The sequence below is a fragment of the Schistocerca serialis genome, chromosome 11 (genome assembly GCF_023864345.2).
Source record: "Schistocerca serialis cubense isolate TAMUIC-IGC-003099 chromosome 11, iqSchSeri2.2, whole genome shotgun sequence".
Taxonomy (NCBI): Eukaryota; Metazoa; Arthropoda; class Insecta; order Orthoptera; family Acrididae; genus Schistocerca; species Schistocerca serialis.
The window spans coordinates 62,441,412-62,466,147 of NC_064648.1; the positions used below are offsets into that span (position 1 = coordinate 62,441,412).

At 45.0% G+C, this 24,736-nt stretch overlaps 1 protein-coding gene across 1 annotated transcript in view; it reads left to right on the top strand.

The window, feature by feature from the left end:
- Positions 1-24,736, top strand: part of LOC126427290 (uncharacterized) — a 126,340-nt gene that overhangs the window by 21,615 nt on the left and 79,989 nt on the right. Inside the window, exon 4 of the mRNA XM_050089579.1 lies at positions 12,724-12,816. Coding sequence (XP_049945536.1) covers positions 12,724-12,816 — 93 coding nt within the window. The remainder of the gene's footprint in view (positions 1-12,723; positions 12,817-24,736) is intronic.

Consider the following 24,736-nt stretch of genomic DNA (forward strand, 5'->3'; position numbering starts at 1 on the left):
ACCTCCTTTCACATACAAATCTATTCCTCTTCAACTTTGTAGCTATTTAGTTACAGCTGAATACAGACCAACAAAGTTAAACATACAGGGAAATAAATTCACTATTACAAAGATCTAATAACTGTAGCATCCTGAGGCCTGTTGAGCTCTCCAAACACATAATTTAGCAGCCTATGGATGGTATGTGCTCTCGCACAAGCACTTTTAAGTGCTAGACTGAGTGGGGCTGATCTGTCGTCGTACTCGGGTAAATGTAGAGAAGTTTATGTTCTTATGTGCACAACTTGGCATTCAGTACTTCCACATGCAAGAGTCAACATGTGAATGATGTAGGCTGCATGCAGGTACATGAGACTGCATGGAGTGTAGAGTTTCAGCAGTTTTAAAATCAAATATAATGCATGTACTGAGAATGTTTGCATCCATGTTCCATGTGAAATTCTCCTGTGTGAATTTCTCCTTTGCTTAAAGAACCACAAGACAATTACCCAGCTGACCATCAAAACTACTTAAAAATCTGACAGTGTAAATTGGATAACCTCCCAGCCTGAGATGAATAACCAACTTCAGACTCTTGTGAGGAATGGGACCTTTGGGACTCTTCTTCCCCAGCAGAGAAGCCCTCCCCATCATCAAAATCCTCTAAGAGAGGAGAGACAAGAAAAGAAGGCCTCCAAGAAGCAGGACCTTCCGGTGGCCCCCCATGCCAGCAGATCCCACCTGCTCAGCATCTGTGGCTGTGGCAAATATTTTAGTGGGACTTGAGGCTCCAATTCAAACCACACAATGGAAACCAGAATGGAGTTTGCAGATATGTTGTGGGCACACTATGTGGCGAACTTTCGCTCCTTGATACACCTTTGGAGGCTGTGGCTGTTACAGTAAGGGCATTTCAGGGTTGCACCATCTGCAGTGTTTACTTCCCTCCTGACGGTGAAGTGTCTCATGACGTAGTTAGGATTGGCTTCTCAGCTCTCCACGTCTTTCTTAATCTTGGTGATTTCAGTGCCCATAACACTTCGTGGGATGGGACCACAATCACTTGCCATGGTAAAGACCCTGGAAACTTACTGGAACAACAGCCTTATCCTATTAAATACTGGTTCACCCACACACTTCAGCATGGTGCACAGGGCTTTCTGGGCCATTGACCTTTCCATTTACAGCCCTTGTCTTTTCCCATCCATCCACTGGGGAGTCCATGATGACCATGTGGTAATGACCACTTTAGAGTCTTCGTCCCTCCATCAGCATCACTACCCTACATGACTCCCCAGATGGGCTTTCAGATTCACTGCCTGGACTGCTTTTACCTCTGCTTTCTGCCCTGACACACTGCCGCATGGAGATCTCAACAAGGCAGTGCAGAATATAATCACAGCCATTCCTTTGGCAGCTGATTTAGCAATCCCCTGTTCCTTGTGCTTGCTGTGACAGTAGAGAGTACTTTGGTGGTCATCAGGAATTGCAGAGACCATTAGAGATAGCAGGTGGGCTCTCCAGCACTGTAAGCAGCACCCATGGATGGAGCATTTCATTGACTTTAAATGGCTTCATGCCTGGGTATGCCACCTGATAAAATGACGTAAAGAAGAATGCTGGTATCAGTATGTTTCAACCATCGGACCTCGTATCTCTCCTTCGCAGGTTTGGCCTAATATCAGACGTCCCTATTTATAGCAGACCCTAGTAGGTGTATCTGCTATTAATTTTGATGGCACTGTCTCACCAGATCCGGATGCCATTGCTGAATGTTTTGCTCTGAATTATGCTAGGGTCACAGCATCTGAGGGTTAAAACCAGTTTTTCAGGGTCTCAAACAGTTTGTTGTTGTTGTTGTTGTTGTTGTTGTTGTGGTGGTCTTCAGTCCTGAGACTGGTTTGATGCAGCTCTCCATGCTACTCTATCCTATGCAAGCTTCTTCATCTCCTAGTACTTACTGCAACCTACATCCTTCTGAATCTGCTTAGTGTATTCATCTCTTGGTCTCCCTCTACAATTTTTACCCTCCACGCTGCCCTGCGGTGCTAAATTGGTGATCCTATGATGCCTCAGAACACGTCCTACCAACCGGTCCCTTCTTATTCTCAAGTTGTGCCCCAAACTCATCTTCTCCCCAATTCTATTCAATACCTCCTCATTAGTTACATGATCTACCCACCTAATCTTCAGCATTCTTCTGTAGCACCACACTTCGAAAGCTTCTATTCTCTTCTTGTCCAAACTATTTATTGTCCATGTTTCAATTCCATACATGTCTACATTCCATACAAATACTTTCAGAAACGACTTCCTGCCACTTAAATCTATACTCAATGTTAACAAATTTCTCTTCTTCAGAAACGCTTTTCTTGCCATTGCCAGTGTACATTTTATATCCTCTCTGCTTTGACCATCATCAGTTATTTTGCTCCCCAAATCTCAAAACTCCTTTACTACTTTAAGTGTCTCATTTTCTAATCTAATTCCCTCAGCATCACCCGACCTAATTGTACTACATTCCATTATCCTCATTTTGCTTTTGTTGTTGTTCATATTGTACCCTCCTTTCAAGACACCGTCCATTCCGTTCAACTGCTCTTCCAAGTCCTTTGCTGTCTCTGACAGAATTACAATGTCATCGGTGAACCTCAAAGTTTTTATTTCTTCTCCATGGATTTTAATACCTACTCTGAACTTTTCTTTTGTTTCCTTTACTGCTTGCTCAATATACCAATATACAGATTGAATAGCATCTGGGAGAGGCTACAATCCTGTCTCATTCCCTTCCCAACCATTGCTTCCCTTTCATGCCCCTCGACTCTTATAACTGCCATCTGGTTTCTGTACAAATTGTAAACCGCCTTTCGCTCCCTGTATTTTATCCCTGCCACCTTTAGAATTTGAAAGAGAGTATTCCAGTCAACATTGTCAAAAGCGGTCTCTAAGTCTACAAATGCTAGAAACATAGGTTTGCCTTTCCTTTATCTATTTTTTAAGATAAGTCGTAGGGTCAGTATTGCAGTGTTGCAACATTTCTATGAAATCCAAACTGATCTTCTTCGAGGTCGGCTTCTACCAGTTTTTCCATTCGTCTGTAAAGAATTAGCGTTATTATTTTGCAGCTGTGACTTATTAAACTGAGTGGGTGGAGCAAAAGCATTTATCTTATACTATGTACCACCTGGAAATATATAAAGCTCCTGTCAGTGAGTGGGAGTTCATCACTGTCCTAGCACTCTGCCCTGTTGCAGTCCCAGGGCCAGGTCACATCCACAACCAAATGATCAAGCACCTATCAGTGGATTGTCAGCATCATATGCTTGCCATCTTTAACTACATCTGAACTGCAGCCAGTTCCCATTGCAATGATTAGAAAGTATCATTGTCACAGTGCTGAAACTGGTTAAGCACCATCTAGAGATTGGCAGTTATTGAATAAGTTTCACCAATGTTCTCTGTAAGTTGCTTGAATGCAAGTGAACTGGTGACTATGTTGCTCCTTGAGTCTCAAGGTCTTCTGGCTCCATCCCAGGGTGATTTTTGCCAAGGTGTTCCCCTACTGCTAATTTGGTTCACTTGCAATATGCAATCCAAACAGTGTTTGCCCAATGTCAATGCCTTATAGCAATTTTCTACAACCTACAAATTGCCTATGTCACCACAGGTGATACCATAGCCTTGCTACCTTACCTGAGTGGGGTCTCAGGCTCATTCCCAATTTTTATGCAGAATTTCCTGTCACACTGTATATTCTGGGTTCGAGTTGGTGCTTCCCACAACTCCACCTCCACCACCACCACCACCACCACCACCACTGCCGCCGCCGCCACCACCACCACCACATACAAGAGAGAGAGAGAGAGAGAGAGAGAGAGAGAGAGAGAGAGAGTGTGTGTGTGTGTGTGTGTGTGTGTGTCACTGAATGTAGACTGCAAGGCTTCATATGAAAGGCACAGTCATGGGCACTCACCCATGCGTTTTGGTTTTCAGCTGCCAAGACTCATGTCACGGACTTCTGTTGATGTCGTACGGTTCATACACAACCAGATCTTTATCTTGATGACCAATTACTCCCTGTGGCAGGGACATATCGCTTTTTAGGACTGGTCTCTGCTTCTCAGTCAGTGGGAATTCCCGATTTTCGCCAGTGTCAGTGAAAGTGCTTGCTGCACCTCAGTACAATTCGCTGCCTGAGTAACACCAGCTGCGATGCAGTGTGTGCTACCATTCTGCAGTTTTACAAGACCCTGATACAACCATGTCTTGATTGTGGGAGTCTGGCATAAGTTTCGGCATCACCCTCACTATTGTGGATACTGAATATGATAAACTGCTGTGGAGTTTGATTTGCAACAGGAAGCTTTTTAACAAGTCCTGTGCATGGGATACTCTTGGAGGCTGGGGTCTCTTTGTTGTGTATCAGGTGCCAGCAGCAGCTTCTCAATTATGCTACCCATGTTTGCAACTCCCCTAAGCATGTAAACTACCATCCACTCTTTCCAAAAATGGAAGCCCATTTTCCACAATGGTGGTCCACATTAGGCATTATGATCACAATCCACATCCTGTCCCTCCCTCTGAACTCCATTTACTTCTTTTTCTAAGTCTCCTCATGGCCCACTCATATACATCTCTGTGGGATACCCCTCGGCTACAGCTTCGTCTTGACCTATCACAAAGTCCAAAAGGCATGGTACCCCCTGAGGCCCTCTGCCACCAATTTTCCTCCAAACTTGGTGCATCTTGGAGTTGAGAAGTAGTCTGTTTTTATTGCTCGATGATTGCTGATCACAAGGGCTTTGCTTACACTCACACAGGTAACACAGAACTGCTTTCCTTGCCTGAAGCTGTAGTGTTTTTGACTGTGAAGTTGGTAGCCATCTCTTGTGCTCTTGAGCATACCTTTTCCTGCACCAGTGGATCCTTTCTCATCTGCAGCAGCCCCTTAAGCAGTTTGAAAGCTCTCGACCAATGTTACTCTCACCACCCCTTGATCATTGCTATCCAGGATTCCCAGTGTGCCCTTGAACAAAGTGAATGCTCAGTGACAATTGTTTGGACTACGTCATGTTGGGATCTCTGTGAATGAACTTGCTGATAGCTTGGCCAAACTGGCTACCAGTAAACTGGCTCTGGTGATCAGTATTCTAGAAGCAACCCCTGATAGTGGTTACACACTCAAGTTTTAGAAATGTGGAATATGGAATGGCTCACTGTGACTTCACCAAACTACCAATGATAAAGGAGACTATGAATGTATGGCAGTCCTCCATGCAAGCCTCTCACAACGATTCTACTGTCCTTTGCCAGTTCCACATCAGCCATACCTGGCTGACTCACAGTCATCTCCTTCACCCCACTGTTGTGGTTCCCATTCGACAGTGGTCCACATTTTGCTGGACTGTCCCAACCTAGCCACCCTGTGGTCGAATCCTACTCTCCTGCACTCTCTACCCATGGTGTTAGGAGACGATGCCTCAGTGGCTGACTTAGTTTTACATTTTATTCATGAAGAGGGCTTTTACCACTCTCTTTCAGGGAGAGTCAGTTAACCTTTATCTGTCCATTGAGGGGTTGGCAGAACACACTGTTGCTACCTGTGCCCAGTCCAGGCTGTGACAGTCTGGGCTTGGTGGTCCAGCATGATTCTCACCCTATCTGCTCTTTTCCTCTTCTTTACCCCTCTCACATGGCATGTTACAGTAATTCATCTTTTGTCTCTGTGCTCCTCTTGCTCTTTTTGTGTTGCTAGCCTTTCCTAGGCAGTGGAGTACATCTGGTAAGTGGTGGGGATTGGGGGACGTATGGTCACTCATTGCATTCTGCTCTCTGGGGCTTCCAGCTGATCGCTAAATGGGGCATCTTGCCTGTCTCTGTTCCTCTGTTTCCCTTTCTTCTTTGTGTCTCCTATCAGCTTTATTGACCTTTCGTGGACCTCAGGTTTTCTTGATCTGGGTTGTGTGTTGTTGGCTCTCTCTCACCTACAATCATGTAGGCCTATTTGTTCGTGGAAGAACGGACAGATGACCTAATAGTTTGGTCCCTTTAATCATTCAAGCAGCCAACCACCTCTGTCCATCTGCTACCCTATCTCTATCCATCTGTTCCTGCCACCTCTTTCTATCTGTTGTTCCTCCCCCTCCTCTCTCAACATTATCAAGCCAACCTCTATAGGAGATTGCTGGTTCTTACCTTCTTTGTATTTTGTTCTGGATGGTAAGTATTTGTGTACGTAGTTCAGTTGAAATCAATCCAGTGGTTTATGAGGAGATTTGAAACACACCCACTTCCATAATATGTATGGATGCTGTGTATGCTGATTGCAGCTTGATGCGTAAGAACTAATTTTGGTCGATATTTGGTGGACAATCTCTTTCTGTCATGCCTGCATTCAAAAATAAACAAAGCTCTGTGTTCAAATATTTGAGTTGTGGGATCCAAATTTCCTTGCTGCCTTGTTTTAAGAGATGAATATGTGTGATTATATCAGCTTCTACACAAGATCTCTTTGAAAGTACCCCCCCCCCCCCTCTCTCTCTCTCTCTCTCTCTCTCTCTCTCTCTCTCTCTCTCTCTCTCTCTCTCTCTCTCTCTCTCCCCCTCCCTCCCTCCCCCTCCCCCTCCCCCTCACCTTCTCCCTCTCTCCCACCCTCTCCCTGCTCCACTACTCCTCTCTAAGAGAGAGCATGTAGGAACAAGGTACATAAGCCTTGATCACTTCACTTTTTTTCCCTTTTTTCAGTTTCTTGAAGACCCATTGAAGGCTGAAGGACCTAGTGTTTGGGTAAAGCAAGATACAGAACTGAAACATGTGGATAGCTCTGAGTGTAATGTAGGTGTTCACCCAAGCACTGTATTGTGCATTAAGTGCAGTAAGAGTGTCATGACACAAATATGGGGCATTCAAGCTAAATTTTAATTGGATGGTGAACAATTGATACCAGTTATTTTCAAGAATATTGTGGACTTTTAGTTAACTCTAGTTAGATGTACTATGTGTTGGTTATTACCAGTAGCATTTTATCAGCCCTTGTAACAAGCATATCTTTACTAAACATTACCCTTGTATTAATTTTTTATTATGACTGTATGTAATAAATGTCTTAAATATATATTTGGTATCAATGAAGCAAGGAAGACTTCCTCTTGGAAGTAATGGCCTCTGTGTCATAGTGCTATAACAGAAGATTCGGAACTAAGATACTTGGTGGGTGTATATTTTAGACTTCCCAGTCACTATTCACTGTAGTACATCCATCATTACTGAAATCTTGCATTGGCTGTATGTAATTCCTTACAATTTTCCCCCAGCATACATGACATAAATTTGCATTGTTTCTTAAAGAGCAAACATTGAAAATACAAGATGACAGAGCAAGAAGCTGTGTAAATACCATTAAATTTGGTCAATTTTGATGATAATGTATGCAATGCCATATTCATTTGACTAATGACCAAGAAGCCCTCTTGCTCTTGTTTATGGGTTTACAGCTAGAAGATTATGTGCATCTATATATTATCTGAGTTTAATTTTGAAATGTTCACACACCTATATATATATATATATAGGGAAACATTCCAAGCGGGAAAAATATATTTAAAAACAAAGATGATGTGACTTACCATACGAGAGTGCTGGCAGGTCGATAGAAACACAAACACACATACATACACACAAAATTCAAGCTTTCGCAACAAACTGTTGCCTCATCAGGAAAGAGGGAAGGAGAGGGAAAGACGAAAGGAAGTGGGTTTTAAGGGAGAGGGTAAGGAGTCATTCCAATCCCGGGAGCGGAAAGACTTACCTTAGGGGGAAAAAAAGACGGGTATACACTCGCGCGCACACACACATATCCATCCACACATATACAGACACAAGCAGACATATTTAAAGACAAAGAGTTTGGGCAGAGATGTCAGTCGAGGCGGAAGTGCAGAGGCAAAGATGATGTTGAATGACAGGTGAGGTATGAGTGGCGGCAACTTGAAATTAGCGGAGATTGAGGCCTGGTGGGTAACGGGAAGAGAGGATATATTGAAGAGCAAGTTCCCATCTCCGGATTTCGGATAGGTTGGTGTTGGTGGGAAGTATCCAGATAACCCGGACGGTGTAACACTGTGCCAAGATGTGCTGGCCATGCACCAAGGCATGTTTAGCCACAGGGTGATCCTCATTACCAACAAACACTGTTTCCATTCATGCGAATGGACAGTTTGTTGCTGGTCATTCCCACATAGAATGCATCACAGTGTAGGCAGGTCAGTTGGTAAATCACGTGGGTGCTTTCACATGTGGCTCTGCCTTTGATCGTGTACACCTTCCAGGTTACAGGACTGGAGTAGGTGGTGGTGGGAGGGTTCATGGGACAGGTTTTACACCGGGGGCGGTTACAAGGATAGGAGCCAGAGAGTAGGGAAGGTGGTTTGGGGATTTCATAGGGATGAACTAACAGGCTACGAAGGTTAGGTGGACGGCGGAAAGACACTCTTGGTGGAGTGGGGAGGATTTCATGAAGGATGGATCTAATTTCAGGGCGGGATTTGGGGAAGCCGTATCCCTGCTGGAGAGCCACATTCAGAGTCTGGTACAGTCCCGGAAAGTATCCTGTCACAAGTGGGGCACTTTTGTGGTACTTCTGTGGGGGATTCTGGGTTTGAGGGGATGAAGTGGCTCTGGTTATTTGCTTCTGTACCAGGTCGGGAGGGTAGTTGCGGAATGCGAAAGCTGTTGTCAGGTTGTTGGTGTAATGGTTCAGGGATTCCGGACTGGAGCAGATTCATTTGCCATGAAGACCTAGGCTGTAGGGAAGGGACCGTTTGATGTGGAATGGGTGGCAGCCGTCATAATGGAGGTACTGTTGCTTGTTGGTGGGTTTGATGTGGACGGACATGTGAAGCTGGCCATTGGACAGGTGGAGGTCAATGTCAAGGAAAGTGGCATGGGATTTGGAGTAGGATCAGGTGAATCTGATGGAACCAAAGGAGTTGAGGTTGGAGAGGAAATTCTGGAGTTCTTCTTCACTGTGAGTCCAGATCATGAAGATGTCATCAATAAATCTGTACCAAACTTTGGGTTGGCAGGTTTGGGTAACCAACAAGGTTTCCTCTAAGCGACCCATGAATAGGTTGGCGTACGAGGGGGCCATCCTGGTACCCATGGCTGTTCCCTATAATTGTTGGTATGTCTGGCCTTCAAAAGTGAAGAAGTTGTGGGTCAGGATGAAGCTGGCTAAGGTGATGAGGAAAGAGGTTTTAGGTAGGGTGGCAGGTGATCAGCGTGAAAGGAAATGCTCCATCGCAGCGAGGCCCTGGACGTGCGGAATATTTGTGTATAAGGAACTGGCATCAGTGGTTACAAGGATGGGTTCCGGGGGTAACAGATTGGGTAAGGATTCCAGGCGTTCGAGAAAGTGGTTGGTGTCTTTGATGAAGGATGGGAGACTGCATGTAATGGGTTGAAGATGTTGATTTACGTAGGCAGAGATACTTTCTGTGGGGGCTTGGTAACCAGCTACAATGGGGCGGCCGGGATGATTGGGTTTGTGGATTTTAGGAAGAAGGTAGAAGGTAGGGGTGCGGGGTGTCGGTGGGGTCTGGAGGATGATGGAGTCAGGTGAAAGGTTTTGCAGGGGGCCTAAGGTTCTGAGGATTCCTTGAAGCTCCGCCTGGACATCGGGAATGGGGTTGCCTTGGCAAACTTTGTATGTGGTGTTGTCTGAAAGCTGACGCAGTCCCTCAGCCACATACTCCCGACGATCAAGTACCACGGACGTGGAACCCCTGTCCGCCGGAAGAATGACGATGGATCGGTCAGCCTTCAGATCACGGATAGCCTGGGCTTCAGCAGTGGTGATGTTGGGAGTAGGATTAAGGTTTTTTAAGAAGGATTGAGATGCAAGGCTGGAAGTCAGAAATTCCTGGAAGGTTTGGAGAGGGTGATTTTGAGGAAGAGGAGGTGGGTCCCGCTGCCACGGAGGACGGAACTGTTCCAGGCAGGGTTCAATTTGGATGGTGTCTTGTGGAGTTAGATCATTAGGAGTAGGATTAGGATCATTTTTCTTCGTGGCAAAGTGATATTTCCAGCAGAGAGTACGAGTGTAGGACAGTAAATCTTTGACGAGGGCTGTTTGGTTGAATCTGGGAGTGGGGCTGAAGGTGAGGCCTTTGGATAGGACAGAGGTTTCGGATTGGGAGAGAGGTTTGGAGGAAAGGTTAACTACTGAATTAGGGTGTTGTGGTTCCAGATTGTGTTGATTGGAATTTTGAGGTTTTGGAGGGAGTGGAGCTGGAAGTGGAAGATTAGGTAGATGGGAGAGAATGGGTTTGTGTGCAATGAGAGGAGGTTGTGGTTTGCTGGAAAGGTTGTGAAGGGTGAGTTGCCTTTCTGGAGGTGGGAAACCAGGAGATTGGATAGTTTTTTTGAGGTGAAGGGTGGCATGCTGTTCTAATTTACGGTTGGCCTGTAGGAGGATGCTCTGAACAGCCGGTGTGGATGTGGGAGAGGAAAGATCAACACCTTCAACCCATTACATGCAGTCTCCCATCCTTCATCAAAGACACCAACCACTTTCTCGAACGCCTGGAATCCTTACCCAATGTGTTACCCCCGGAAACCATCCTTGTAACCATTGATGCCACTTCCTTATACACAAATATTCCGCACATCCAGGGCCTCGCTGCGATGGAGCATTTCCTTTCACGCCGATCACCTGCCACTCTACCTAAAACCTCTTTCCTCATTACCTTAGCCAGCTTCATCCTGACCCACAACTTCTTCACTTTTGAAGGCCAGACATACCAACAATTAAAGGGAACAGCCATGGGTACCAGGATGGCCCCCTCGTACGCCAACCTATTCATGGGTTGCTTAGAGGAAGCCTTCTTGGTTACCCAGGCCTGCCAACCCAAAGTTTGGTACAGACTTATTGATGACATCTTCATGATCTGGACTCACAGTGAAGAAGAACTCCAGAATTTCCTCTCCAACCTCAACTCCTTTGGTTCCATCAGATTCACCTGATCCGACTCCAAATCCCATGCCACTTTCCTTGACATTGACCTCCATCTGTCCAATGGCCAGCTTCACACGTCCGTCCACATCAAACCCACCAACAAGCAACAGTACCTCCATTATGACAGCTGCCACCCATTCCACATCAAACGGTCCCTTCCCTACAGCCTAGGTCTTCATGGCAAACGAATCTGCTCCAGTCCGGAATCCCTGAACCATTACACCAACAACCTGACAACAGCTTTCGCATCCCGCAACTACCCTCCCGACCTGGTACAGAAGCAAATAACCAGAGCCACTTCCTCATCCCCTCAAACCCAGAATCCCCCACAGAAGAACCACAAAAGTGCCCCACTTGTGACAGGATACTTTCCGGGACTGTACCAGACTCTGAATGTGGCTCTCCAGCAGGGATACGGCTTCCTCAAATCCCGCCCTGAAATTAGATCCATCCTTCATGAAATCCTCCCCACTCCACCAAGAGTGTCTTTCCGCCGTCCACCTAACCTTCGTAGCCTGTTAGTTCATCCCTATGAAATCCCCAAACCACCTTCCCTACCCTCTGGCTCCTATCCTTGTAACCGCCCCCAGTGTAAAACCTGTCCCATGAACCCTCCCACCACCACCTACTCCAGTCCTGTAACCCAGAAGGTGTACATGATCAAAGGCAGAGCCACGTGTGAAAGCACCCACGTGATTTACCAACTGACCTGCCTACACTGTGATGCATTCTATGTGGGAATGACCAGCAACAAACTGTCCATTCGCATGAATGGACACAGTGTTTGTTGGTAATGAGGATCACCCTGTGGCTAAACATGCCTTGGTGCATGGCCAGCACATCTTGGCACAGTGTTACACCATCCGGGTCATCTGGATACTTCCCACCAACACCAACCTATCCGAAATCCGGAGATGGGAACTTGCTCTTCAATATATCCTCTCTTCCCGTTACCCACCAGGCCTCAATCTCCGCTAATTTCAAGTTGCCGCCACTCATACCTCACCTGTCATTCAACATCATCTTTGCCTCTGCACTTCCGCCTCGACTGACATCTCTGCCCAAACTCTTTGTCTTTAAATATGTCTGCTTGTGTCTGTATATGTGTGGATGGATATGTGTGTGTGCGCGCGAGTGTATACCCGTCTTTTTTTCCCCCTAAGGTAAGTCTTTCCGCTCCCGGGATTGGAATGACTCCTTACCCTCTCCCTTAAAACCCACTTCCTTTCGTCTTTCCCTCTCCTTCCCTCTTTCCTGATGAGGCAACAGTTTGTTGCGAAAGCTTGAATTTTGTGGTATGTATGTGTTTGTTTGTTTTTCTATTGACCTGCCAGCACTTTCGTATGGTAAGTCACATCATCTTTGTTTTTAAATATATTTTTCCCATGTGGAATGTTTCCCTATTATATTCATATATGTATATATATATAATCAGGTTTGTATATGGGAGTATGACCATCTGATAGAGCAGGCCATAGTGCCTCTGAAATCAGAGTGGATCATGTGACAGGAATAGAAAGTGAAAGTATGCCAAATAAATACTACTCAATGGCTGATAGCAAAATCAGACATTAGAACTGATTTGGATGCATTCTGACACTCACTCTTCCCAAGCAATAAGAATCTCTGCAAAATTGGATGATACTCATAAGGAAGAAATATTGAGAGCTGTGTCATAGGTACATAAGTTAGCAAGCAGCTATAATTCACAGATTGTTTTCTTCTTTCAGTTTGTTGAAGATCTATTGGAACTATCTTGGTCCACTGATTTTGTCAAGGAAGATCCTGAAGTAAATGTTGAAGTGAATGTAACTGAGAATATTGTAAGTATTCACACTCATGATATATTGCATGCAGAGTGAGGAAAAAAGTGATCTGTTAATTGTGTAGAGTAAAGGACGCATTTCAGTGCAATTGGCACAGATTGTCAGTTTTCTGGAACTTGTTGCTGTTTGTAATTGTAGAGTATTCTTCTAACTGTCCACTTGATTTTAATACGAGGGTAATCCAAAAAGTAAGGTCTCTTATTTTTTTTAAATAAGTACATAGACCTGTTTATTTCTACTATGGTTTATGTCAGTTTACAGCTTGAACATTTAGCTATTTTTCGACATAATCACCATTTCTGTTTATGCATTTTTGTAGATGCTGTGGCAGTTTTTGTATGCCCATGTCATACCAGCTTACATGCTGTTCAGAAAGTTATGAAACTCTTTCACCTAATTGTTGGAGCTAAATTGCTTTCCGGCGAAATGTTCTTTTGACCTAGGGAACAGGTGAGAGTCATTGGGTGCCAAGGCAGGACTATAGGGTGGGTGGGTTGTTATTCCACTGAAACTGTTGCAGGAGAGCAATGTGTGGGCAAGCATTGTCATGGAGAATGTGTATGCCCTTGCTCAACATTCCTCTTCTCTGGTTCTGAATTGCCGGTTTGAGTTCTTCAGAGTCTCACAGTACCTGTCAGTCTTAATTGTGGTCCCAGTGAGCATAAAGTCGACCAACAATACCCATTTCTGATCCCAAAAAAGGGTTGCCATGACTTTACTGGCAGACTGCAAGCTCTCTACACCACTTACAAACATTTTTGACATCCATGCATGACTCACCATACACTTCCATCAATCGGCAATGGATTTAAATTAGCGCAGTGCCCTTCGCGTTCAGAAACCAAATAACTGCACGCAATTCACACTTGGCAGTAACATCCAACAGGAACTCCATTCTCAATGGCTGCCAAGTGAAGACTGAGCACCTCAGCGCAGCGTGTGCATGTTTACACACAGCGCATGAAGCACTCTTCACATCAGTGTGACCACCTGCCACACAAACAGAGTTCTGTACTTATAAAAAATAGGAGACCTTACTTGTGGGATTACCCTCGTATCACCTGTTACATGCTGACTGTTGTAAATAGAAGTGGAATGGGACTGTTGGCTGGTATAATCCTGTTTTCCATAGCCACTGTTGATATAAAATATATTTTATAATGGCAGTGTGTGATGGATATACTTCACATTTAGACAAAGTGTATATTTTAATCATAGTTCATTTGAGAAATATTCCTCCTTTCAATAACGGGACATAATACAATTCAAAAGAATAGTGTATGTTCTTATATTTTGAGTGAATCACAGCTATTCACAGGTTTGTCACAAAACCTTTTAGCATTTTGAAGAAAGATGTAACATTCATGTGTTATAGATCATCCCTGATACTTTGGCCACAACCTGTACCTATTGTGGCATCTGTGGTACCTGTTGTATTTGTTATAAATTTGTCAGTCTGAGAAAAACTTTATTAATGACTTTTGGTGAATAATTGTTCATAGATGAAGCCATGTATGACCTCACCATTAGAGACCTGGCAGACCTAAAGAAAGAAGATTACTTGTCATAATATGCTTTATAACTTCTTTGAGAGAAAGAGATGGTCACATTGATGATATTGTCACAGGACTAAAATTAGATATAGACCGTGGAACATTCAACACACAATTGTGGAAAGTACTGGTTCACTCTTGATCTCATTGTACTTAAACAGTCTCCCTGTGGCTGTAAAGGATTCAGACTCTGAATGTTTAGTGATTATACAAGATAAGAGTCAAGAAACCCAAATAATGTGCTAGGAACAGCCCAGACAGTATGTAAAGGAATGTGGCTGATTGGCAGCTAATAGGCCAAGATTTAGTGTCACAGAGACTCATATTATGCTATTTTAAACAGATAAAAGTGATGAATTGGAATGACAAGTGGACAGGACAGTAAGTGAAACAGTAGTAGTGTTGTTGTACAAGAAGAGCTTTACAGAAATGGAAATTCCAGGTGTAGTAGTAGTTGTGCAAATGAGAAGCTTGACCAACGCAACAAACTGTTGGGTGTCCTATTGCATAGCTGTAGTTGCTGTCGAAGTGGCTCGGTTGTAGTTGGTAACCACTTAATGCAAAAACAAAGGCCATACTGTCCTCCTTATGTGGCCCCAGAGACCACAGGCCATACCACTTGCCTCCATGGCACCAGGAGCAGAGGTGAGGAGATGGTGTTGGCTGCGAGTGCTGCTTCCAACACAAGTGTGCAGGCCTGAGTATTGGTGGTAGTGAGCTCTGGAAAATCTTGTCATCTGGGTTGCCACTGAAATCACTGGTGTGTACCTCACATTTTACTTTTGAAATACATAACTTACATTAAATAGTGCGAGACACCTGAGAAAATCTACAAATAGGATCTATGGCCATGACAGTGATCCTGAGTAGCACATGTGCAGGGGACATCTTAGCTATGTTGGCTGAATTGACAAGTGATCTTCGTGCTTTTGGAAGCTTTTTAATGTAAAATGCTGGGGCTTAATGATGCAAAATAATAGGGCTGACCATTTTAATGCTGACGTATGGCCAGTAAGCTTCTCTTTTAATTGTGGAATTGGGAATTTTCTACCTGATTGCATGAAAAACTAGATCAATAAATTTAAGTTTTCGTTACTGTACTCCTAAAGTACCTGATTCACAATTGATCTTTTCTGAAAACCTGACCGAACTGGTTCCTACATCAGATTTGCTCCTTACCATTTGTCATTTGTTTTTCAGACCTAATTTTGATGCACTTTCATGGCATGTTATTACTTCCTTCTGTTTTGTGATTTTCTTGCTTGTAATATGTGAAGATAGCATCAGTAAGGAAGGTAATAGTAAGAGACTCATCACCTAGTGAATGAAGTCAAGGGATTTGATTTTGGTATCAAGAAGCTGAACTGATTCTTATCATTTGTGTGCTGTTGAACAGTAATTCTCAGTTGTTTCAAGTTCTCTGAAGATTTCGTCATCTTGCAGACCAATACATAGGAGCTGCTAACACAAATTCCATGTCCTACATTGAGGCTCAAACAGCTAAATGTGATTATGGGCTGATGTGGCATTGCATGAAAGATGGAATGTGGAGGTCAGTTTGTAATGGATCATGCTTCGAGAAATGTAAGACATAATTTCAGAAATATTGTTTCTAAAATGCTGGTTATGGCTGTGCAAGTCTGTGCCATCCACTTGTTGCATGCTAGGGTTAAGGCACTAAACTGCTGATGGTTAATTTTTATCATGTAGAGAAATTTGTTCAACTATAGCAAAGATATGGAAAACTGGGAATTTGAGATGGGGAAAATCATCTTTTGGAACCACCAAGTATCATTAAGGAAAAGTGGATAGCAGAAATGTGGGTTGGGAGCAGCTGTTCCTGGGGAAGAACCCAGGAGGACTGTTCAGTGACTAATTGGAGAACATGTTGAGTATCAACCTGTTGTATGTTCAGGTAAAGGGGAGAATTAAATCCTTCAGCCAGATCCAGTAGAGCACAACTAATTACAGTATGAGGTGTTATACAGTGGAGTGATATTGCAAAGAAATAGTGAGCTATGAGATGAGGTGAGAAGGTGCACAATGTTCTGCAGAGACATTTGGATGAATACAAGAGGAATGAATGTGTAAGTAAGCATAGGTGTATTTTTCATTCTTTTATTCAATGAGTTGTCCCGTTATATTCTGTGTGGAGTATTAGGGTGTGGTTTTGCTGTTTTGATTGCTTGTAGAGTGGATGAACAGGAATATTTAGTTTCCAGTAGACATCATGTATCAAAAACCAAAGTTCAGTACTACATTATTAGCCACTGTCTTGTGCCTATCAGAATATTTTAGCTCAGTGATGCAAGTTTCATGTAACTTTAGTTTTTATGTTGAATGGGGTTAAACTTCACCAACACATAGACAGCTGACATAATTTCTGTGTAAAGGTGTATTAATCCTTTGTTAGAGAAGCAATTCAGGGGCAGGCTGCTGGATTTGTTACTAGTAAGTTTGAACAAAATGCAAGTGTAATGGACATGCTTCAGGAACTAAGATGGGAATCCTTGGAGGGAAGGTGATGTTCTTGAGGAATGCTGTTGAGGAAGTTTAGAGAACTGGTATTTGAAGCTGACCGTGAAACGATTCTGTTGCCACACACACATTGCTCATTAGAACCACAAAGATAAAATATGAGAGATTAGGGCTCATACGGAGGTATATAACAGTAATTTCTCCCTTGTTCTGATTGTGAGTAGAATGGGAAAGGAAATTACTAGTAGCAGTACAGGGTACTCTCGGCCATGTGCCATAAGGAGAATTGTGGAGTATCGATGTAGATATTAGGTAAAATAAGTAGCCGAGTAATGTGGTAAGAGCAAAAGTGATATTTTTCATATTAGTTAATGTACATACACATATGTACAAAATAATCTACTAGCAATTCCCATAATGAGGTGTGTGTGTGTGTGTGTAGATTTGTGCTCTTTAAGTTGCTGGTTGTCCATATACTTCACTGAAGTAAATTATTGTGGCAGCTTCTGCCTTTTAATTTGCAGCCGAGCTCATTCTACATCCATCCACATCTTCATCTACAGAATGCAATGTGTAAATAAAAGAACAAATGAATGAATAACCTTCACAATCCATCTCTATCCAAGGTAGAGATTACAATGTTAACACTAAAAGCAAATTTAATTTTATGAAAACATTCTAAAATATTTAACAATAAATGCAACACATTGAGACAATTTAAGGTTATCATAATTTTCTAAAATAAATTGTACATGTATAAGCAGTTCATCAGGTTGTTTAAAATCATTAATTTTCATAAGGGTACAACTGTGACATCAATGAAGATACAGACTATGGGTAGTATTTTGCTTCGACGCATGCCTGCAAAGCCTTCATTTACAAAAGAACCATATGATTCTCCAATTCTATGTGATATATGTGCATGCACATAGAACATTAAGGTACTTTCCACAACTATGTTTAGGATCAAATTCTCCATTTACTGATCACAAATACCAACGTTGTTCCCCCTCCCCTGCCCCCCCCCCCCCACACACACACATAAGTATACAAACAATAGACTTGACCCATGCATTCACAAATGTATCAGGACTTCCTCCAGTCACTGCTGTTACCATGTAGCATTATAGTTAACCCAAAGTTGTTTGAAGGGAGGGCATGTAGATGGAGCCTTTCACAAACTCCCACCAATGAAAAAAGATACTGTACTGTGAGATGAAGCAAATGCCAAGATCAGATCTGCAGGCCCCTTATAGCTGACCAATCCTTTAGGCAGCTCACTGTTATGAAGTGCTCTTTCATGCAGGTTTCAGTGCAGATGAAAAATTATATTTCTGATCATTTTCATCCCTTCCATTTATGTTTTTTCCAATTTTATCCACATTCTTTAATTTGTTACAGAATTTCCTATTCTTCACATTCAATTCAGTATTAATCTCTCTAAATTGTTCATAGAATTACAAAGTTGTATAATAAATCATGATCACCAACAGACTTCCAGTTCCCTGCTGCATAGCACATTACCCTTACTACTGTTGTTACTTGTTTTGAGAGGAGAAGTTAATTTTTAACAAAATAAGCATATATGTGGGCCTTAATTTCAGCTGCTCTCATAATTGTCTCATCCCATACTGTTAGTGCTTGGTGGTTTGTTCACATCATACAGGTTTCTGATTGTTGATCACCTTGTGGCATACCGACTGAATTTCTTGATTCTCCTTGGTTGTAATGGGTCTCTGATAGCCACCATTTATAGACTCATTTTACTGCTATTGCAGTTGTACTCATTCTGGCTGCTTCTCCATTTACGTTCTTTGCACAGTGGCTGTTTATGTAATTTGTCACTCAGACAATTCAGTGATCTCATTAATTTCCCATCAAGTTGTTTTGCATACTGTAATGTTTGCTGATGACACAGGCATATCAATCAAATGTTGATCCTCAACCTAAGAAGACACAAATCATATGATAGCTGATGTGGCCTACAACTTGTTTACAGCCCCCTAGGGGATCCACAACTCTTTTGTGGATATGTGCGTAGCGAGCACGGGACCCCGAGCTATTGTGGCCTTCCTTCCTTTCCGGGCTGCATACCTTCCCTTTCTGCATCCTTCCCCATCCCCCATCTTCGCCCCCCTCCTCACCTCTGGCTCTTTCCTTCCCTTCCTCCCCCTCTGGGAGTATGGTTTGTGCCTACGTCCGGAGACGGACACTTGTAAATGTACCGCATTCTTCGCCTTCCTTGCTTGTATGTCTTCATCCTTCCTTTGTCTTTCTCTTTTCCTTACCTCTTCTCTTTACCCTTTTCTCCACTGCGGCGTTTGAGACCTCTCTTCTTTCCTTTCCCTTTCTCTTTCTTCCTCCCTGTGCGTGTCTGAAGGCCGACCCACGCACTTCCATGCGTAGCGGGTGACGGGGTAACGCATAATTCCCCGCCCCGGGTAGGCAGGTAGGACACGTACGTACCCCCTGGTAACGGCCAGGCCCAGGGAGGGGTGATTACCCGAGCTGATACCTTCCGAAAGTGCCGATTGGTCCCTCCGTCCGTTTGTCAGGAAGTGTGACCTGAGGTGTGAACAATCACCTAAGGCGGGAGTGCCCTCAGAGAGGCCCCCCACAAGGGAGGAGTGCGCCATCGGAGACGCCGGTAATAATGGGGGATTCTTCCGCAATGGTTTCCTCACCTTCCACTATGTCTGCTCACAAACGTAAGTTCACTGAGTCTCAGCCACAGTCAGTTCTTCCATCATTGCCACAGTTCCTTGTTGTTTCTCGGTCTGACGAAGGTCACGACTTCTCCACGGTCAACCCTTTCATTATTCAGAAAGGTGTCGATGCAATTCCAGGTCCTGTAAAGTCTTGTTCCAGATTATGGAATGGCACCCTGTTGTTAGAAACAGTCAGTGCCCTCCAGGCACAAAAATTGCTGCGTACCTCACTACTACACACCTTCCCTGTCCGGGTGGAGCCGCACCGTACTTTAAATTCCTCGCGTGGAGTCGTTTATACACGCTCCCTCGATGGATTGTCTGACGAAGAAATTCAGCACTACCTGTCTGACCAGGGTGTAACGGCTGTTCATAGGGTTATGAAAAGGGTTGACACAAACATCATTCCAACCCGCACTGTCTTCTTGACATTTGACAAAGTTCAACTCCCATCGAAAATCAAAGCAGGCTATGAGATAATTTCCGTTCGCCCTTACATCCAAACCAAACGCTTTGCTATCGGTGTCAGCGGTTCAATCACACCAGTCAGTCCTGTTTCAATCCGGCCAAATGTGTTACGTGTGGCAAGGATGCCCATGAGGGTGCTTGTCCACCTCCATCCCCTCGCTGCATCAACTGTATGGGTGACCACGCTGCTTCCTCTCGAGATTGTCCCGTTTTTAAGGACGAAAAGCTCATCCAGAAAATTAGAGTAAAGGAAAAGGTGTCGACCTTTGCTGCTCGAAAATTATTCGCCAGTCGACAGCCCACCATGCCTCAGAAAGGAAAATACAGCACTGTCCTTGCTTCTCCTCGGCCAACAAAGGAGGTGGCCACGCAGACTTGCGACCTCACCTTTAGTGCCACGGTCGTCAGATCGGCCAGCGCAAAGATCACCCGTTCAACCTCACCACTTTCGCCTGCCCACTCTCTGGCTCACCCTTCGTCGAGTTCTGCTAAATCTCGAGCCCAAAAGTCAGACACCAAGACTTCGAAAAAAGAGCATACTCGTGAAGAGTTTTTACATACGGCAACTTCCCAACCATCGGTTCCTCCATCCTCTAAACATCATACTTCCAAGAAGGCTACGAAGAAACCCAGTTCCTCTCCTTCTCCGCCAAGGCGTGTCCCATCTACAGCACCACCTGGCGGAAATCGCCCTCGGCCGTCTTCCGTATCGCCGAGGCGCACTGCTGGCGGCCGATCAACCGGCCGATCGCTGGTGGCAGGAGCTGCTCCTGACCAACCTATGGATCAGGATCTTCTGCCTTCGGCTGAATGCCATTCCATGCTGTCGGTCGCAAGCTCAGAGCAGTCGTTGAGTTGACAGCGACCTTGGTCACATTCCTCCATTTTCTGTTCACCCTATGTCCATTATCCACTGGAATATCCGCGGTATTCGAGCCAATCGGGATGAATTGTCGATCCTCTTACCATCCTACTCGCCGGTCATCTTCTGTCTTCAGGAAACAAAGCTGCGTCCCCATGACCGTTTTGTTCTCCCTCATTTTCAGTCCGTCCGATATGATCTCCCCTCTGTTGAAGGCACTCCAGCACATGGAGGACTCATGATTCTTCTCCATGAAACTCTCCATTATCACCCAATCCATTTAAACACTTCCTTCCAAGCTGTCGCTGTCCGTCTTTCCGTTTCCGGATACACGTTCTCTCTTTGTACTGTATACATTCAATCGTCCACACCAATGGCACGAGCTGATCTCCTTCATCTTCTTGGTCAGCTTCCACACCCATATTTGCTGGTTCGGGACTTCAATGCCCACCACCCGCTTTGGGGATCTCCACATCCTTGTCCACGTGGCTCACTATTGCTAGACGTCTTCCACCAAGCAAATCTAGTTTGCCTCAACACTGGGGTCCCTACATTTTTGTCTGCCTCCATGACAAATTCATCTCATTTGGACCTTGCGGTCGGTACTGTTCCGCTAGCTCGGCGCTTCGAATGGTTCGCCCTTGATGATACACACTCGAGTGACCACTTTTCATGTGTCCTTAGACTGCAGCCTCAACTGCCCTACATGCGCCTGCGACACTGGAAGTTTGCCCAAGCCGATTGGACACTTTTTTCGTCTCTAGCGACTTTCGATGACCGTCACTTTCCCAGCGTCGACGATGAGGTCACACATATTACCGACATTATTCTTACAGCTGCGGAACATTCAATACCACGCACCTCCGAATTGCCCCGGCGCCCCCCAGTTCCTTGGTGGAACGAGGCATGCCGTGATGCAATATGTGAGCGGCGACATGCTCTCCGTGTTTTCCGCCACCATCCTACTTTGGCCAACTGTATCCGCTATAAGCAGTTCCGACCACAATGCCGTTGTGTCATCCGCGATAGCAAGAAGGCAAGCTGGAAATTCTTTATTAGCTCATTTAACACCTTCACTTCCTCCTCGGAAGTTTGGAGTCGGCTTCGACGGTTCTCAGGCGCGCCTAGTTTCTCCCCGGTCTCTGGGCTCACTGTCGCGCATGACACATTAGTGGACCCCATCGCAATTTCTAACTCGTTGGGTCAGCACTTTGCTGAGATTTCGAGCTCTTCAAATTACCCGCCAGCGTTTCTCCTGAAGAAACCTGCAGCGGAAGTGCGACCTCTTGCTTTCCCCTCTCAAAATCGCGAAAGCTACAATACTGTTTTCTTCTTGCGGGAACTCCAACATGCACTCTCTTCTTCTCGCTTCTCCGCCCCAGGACCGGATGGTATCCACGTCCAAATGTTGCTGCATTTATCAACCCATAGTCTGCGTTACCTCCTTCGCCTTTATAATCGAATTTGGACCGACAGTACTTTTCCCAGACGATGGCGGGAAGCTATCGTCGTTCCTGTTCCGAAACCTGGAAAGGACAAACATCTCCCCTCTAGCTATCGCCCCATTTCTCTCACGAGTAGTGTATGTAAGGTTTTGGAGCGTATGGTGAATTACCGTTTAGCGTGGTGGCTGGAATCCTGCAGTCTTTTAACACCTTCCCAATGCGGATTCCGAAAGCATCGTTCTGCAGTTGACCATCTTGTTGCTCTCTCCACTTATATCATGAACAATTTCCTCCGGAAACGCCCAACAGTAGCAATATTTTTTGATCTGGAGAGAGCATACGATACCTGTTGGAGGACAGGCATCCTCCGCACACTGTTCTCTTGGGGATTTCGAGGTCGGCTGCCCCTTTTTCTTCGCGAATTTATGGCAGGGCGCACATTTAGGGTGCGGGTGAACACTACTCTCTCCCGTACTTTCTCCCAAGAAAACGGGGTACCCCAGGGCTCTGTGCTGAGTGTTGTACTGTTTGCCATTGCCATCAATCCAATTATGGATTGTCTCCTTCCTGATGTCTCGGGCTCCCTCCTTGTGGACGATTTTGCGATCTACTACAGCTCTCAACAGACCAGCCTTCTTGAACGACGTCTTCAAGGATGTCTCGATCGCCTCCACTCGTGGAGCATCGAAACCAGCTTCCGTTTTTCTCCCAGTAAGACCGTTTGTGTTAATTTTTGGCGACGTAAGGAGTTTCTTCCGCCCTCCTTACATCTAGGTCCTGTCAACCTTCCGTTTTCAAATGTCGCTAAATTCTTGGGTCTTATGTTTGACAGAAAACTGTGCTGGTCCTCCCACGTTTCCTATCTTTCGGCTCGCTGTCTGCGATCCCTTAACACCCTCCGTGTCCTGAATCGTACCCCCTGGGGAGCGGACCGAGTGGTCCTTCTCCGCCTCTGTCGCGCCTTAGTGCGCTCGAAATTGGACTATGGAAGCATAGTCTACTCCTCTGCTCGACTGTCTATTCTTCGGCGTCTCGACTCTATCCACCACCGTGGATTACGTTTAGTGTCTGGAGCTTTTTACACCAGCCCTGTGGAAAGCCTTTATGCTGAGACTGCTGAACCTCCGCTGTCCAATCGGCGAGCAGTCCTTCTGAGTCGTTATGCTAGCCATCTGTCTTCCATGCCTGCTAATCCAGCCCATGACATTTTTTTCGATGCCCACTTTGATGTAGGGTATGCAGGCCGCCCCTCCTCCCTACTACCACCGGGAGTTGCTTCCGTCAACTGCTCCATTCTCCTTCCTTCCGTTTTCCTAAAACCTTCTTGACAACTTGGGGTATAGCACCGCCTTTGCTCCGTCCCCGGATCTGCCTGCTCCATGACCTTTGTCGATTTCCCAAGGATGGTACCCCTTCACTTGTTTATCGTCTGGCATTTGCTGCTCTATGTGCACAAATGACAGGCGCCACATTTATTTACACCGACGGCTCGAAAACATCGTTAGGTGTAGGGAGTGCCTATATTGTTGGCGACACCCCAAATCACTTTCGGCTTCCAGACCAGTGTTCGGTTTATACTGCGGAGCTTTACGCTGTTCTACAGGCTGTCCACTACATCCGCCGCCATCAGCGGATACAGTATGTTATCTGCTCAGATTCTCTCAGCTCTCTCCTCAGTCTCCAAGCTCTTTATCCTGTGCACCCCCTGGTCCACCGGATTCAGGACTGTCTGTGCTTGCTCCACCTGGGGGGCGTCTCAGTTGCGTTCCTCTGGCTCCTGGGACACGTTGGTATCTGTGGAAATGAGGCGGCCGATATTGCAGCCAAAGCTGCAGTCTCTCTTCCTCGGCCAGCTATTCAATTGATTCCCTTCACCGATCTACGGAGCGTTCTATGTCAACGTGTTGTTCATTTATGGCACACGCATTGGTCGACACTTACCCATAATAAATTGCGGGACTTGAAAGCTCTTCCTTGTGCTTGGACCTCTTCCTCCCGAACGCGTCGTCGGGAGGAGGTAATTTTAACTAGACTCCGGATAGGGCACTGTCTTTTTAGCCATCGACATCTTTTAAGCGGCGATCCTCCCCCACTCTGTCCCCACTGCTCTCAGCTGTGGACGGTAAGACACCTTTCAATTGAGTGCCCCTATTTTAATCTGTTACGCTCCCGTCTACAGCTATCGCCTGATATATCGTCGATTTTAGCAGATGACACGCGCTCAGCCGACCGCGTTCTCAAGTTTATTAGTGCCAGTGAAATGACGTCAATCATTTGAAGCTTTTTTTGGGGACAACCAACCCCTTTCTGTAGTGGATTTTTAAGCCTTCCTTCTGCTTTTAGTTTCTCCAATTTTATGACTTTCGTTCCCATTGCTGCTGGTTTTCAATTTCAGTTTTTTAC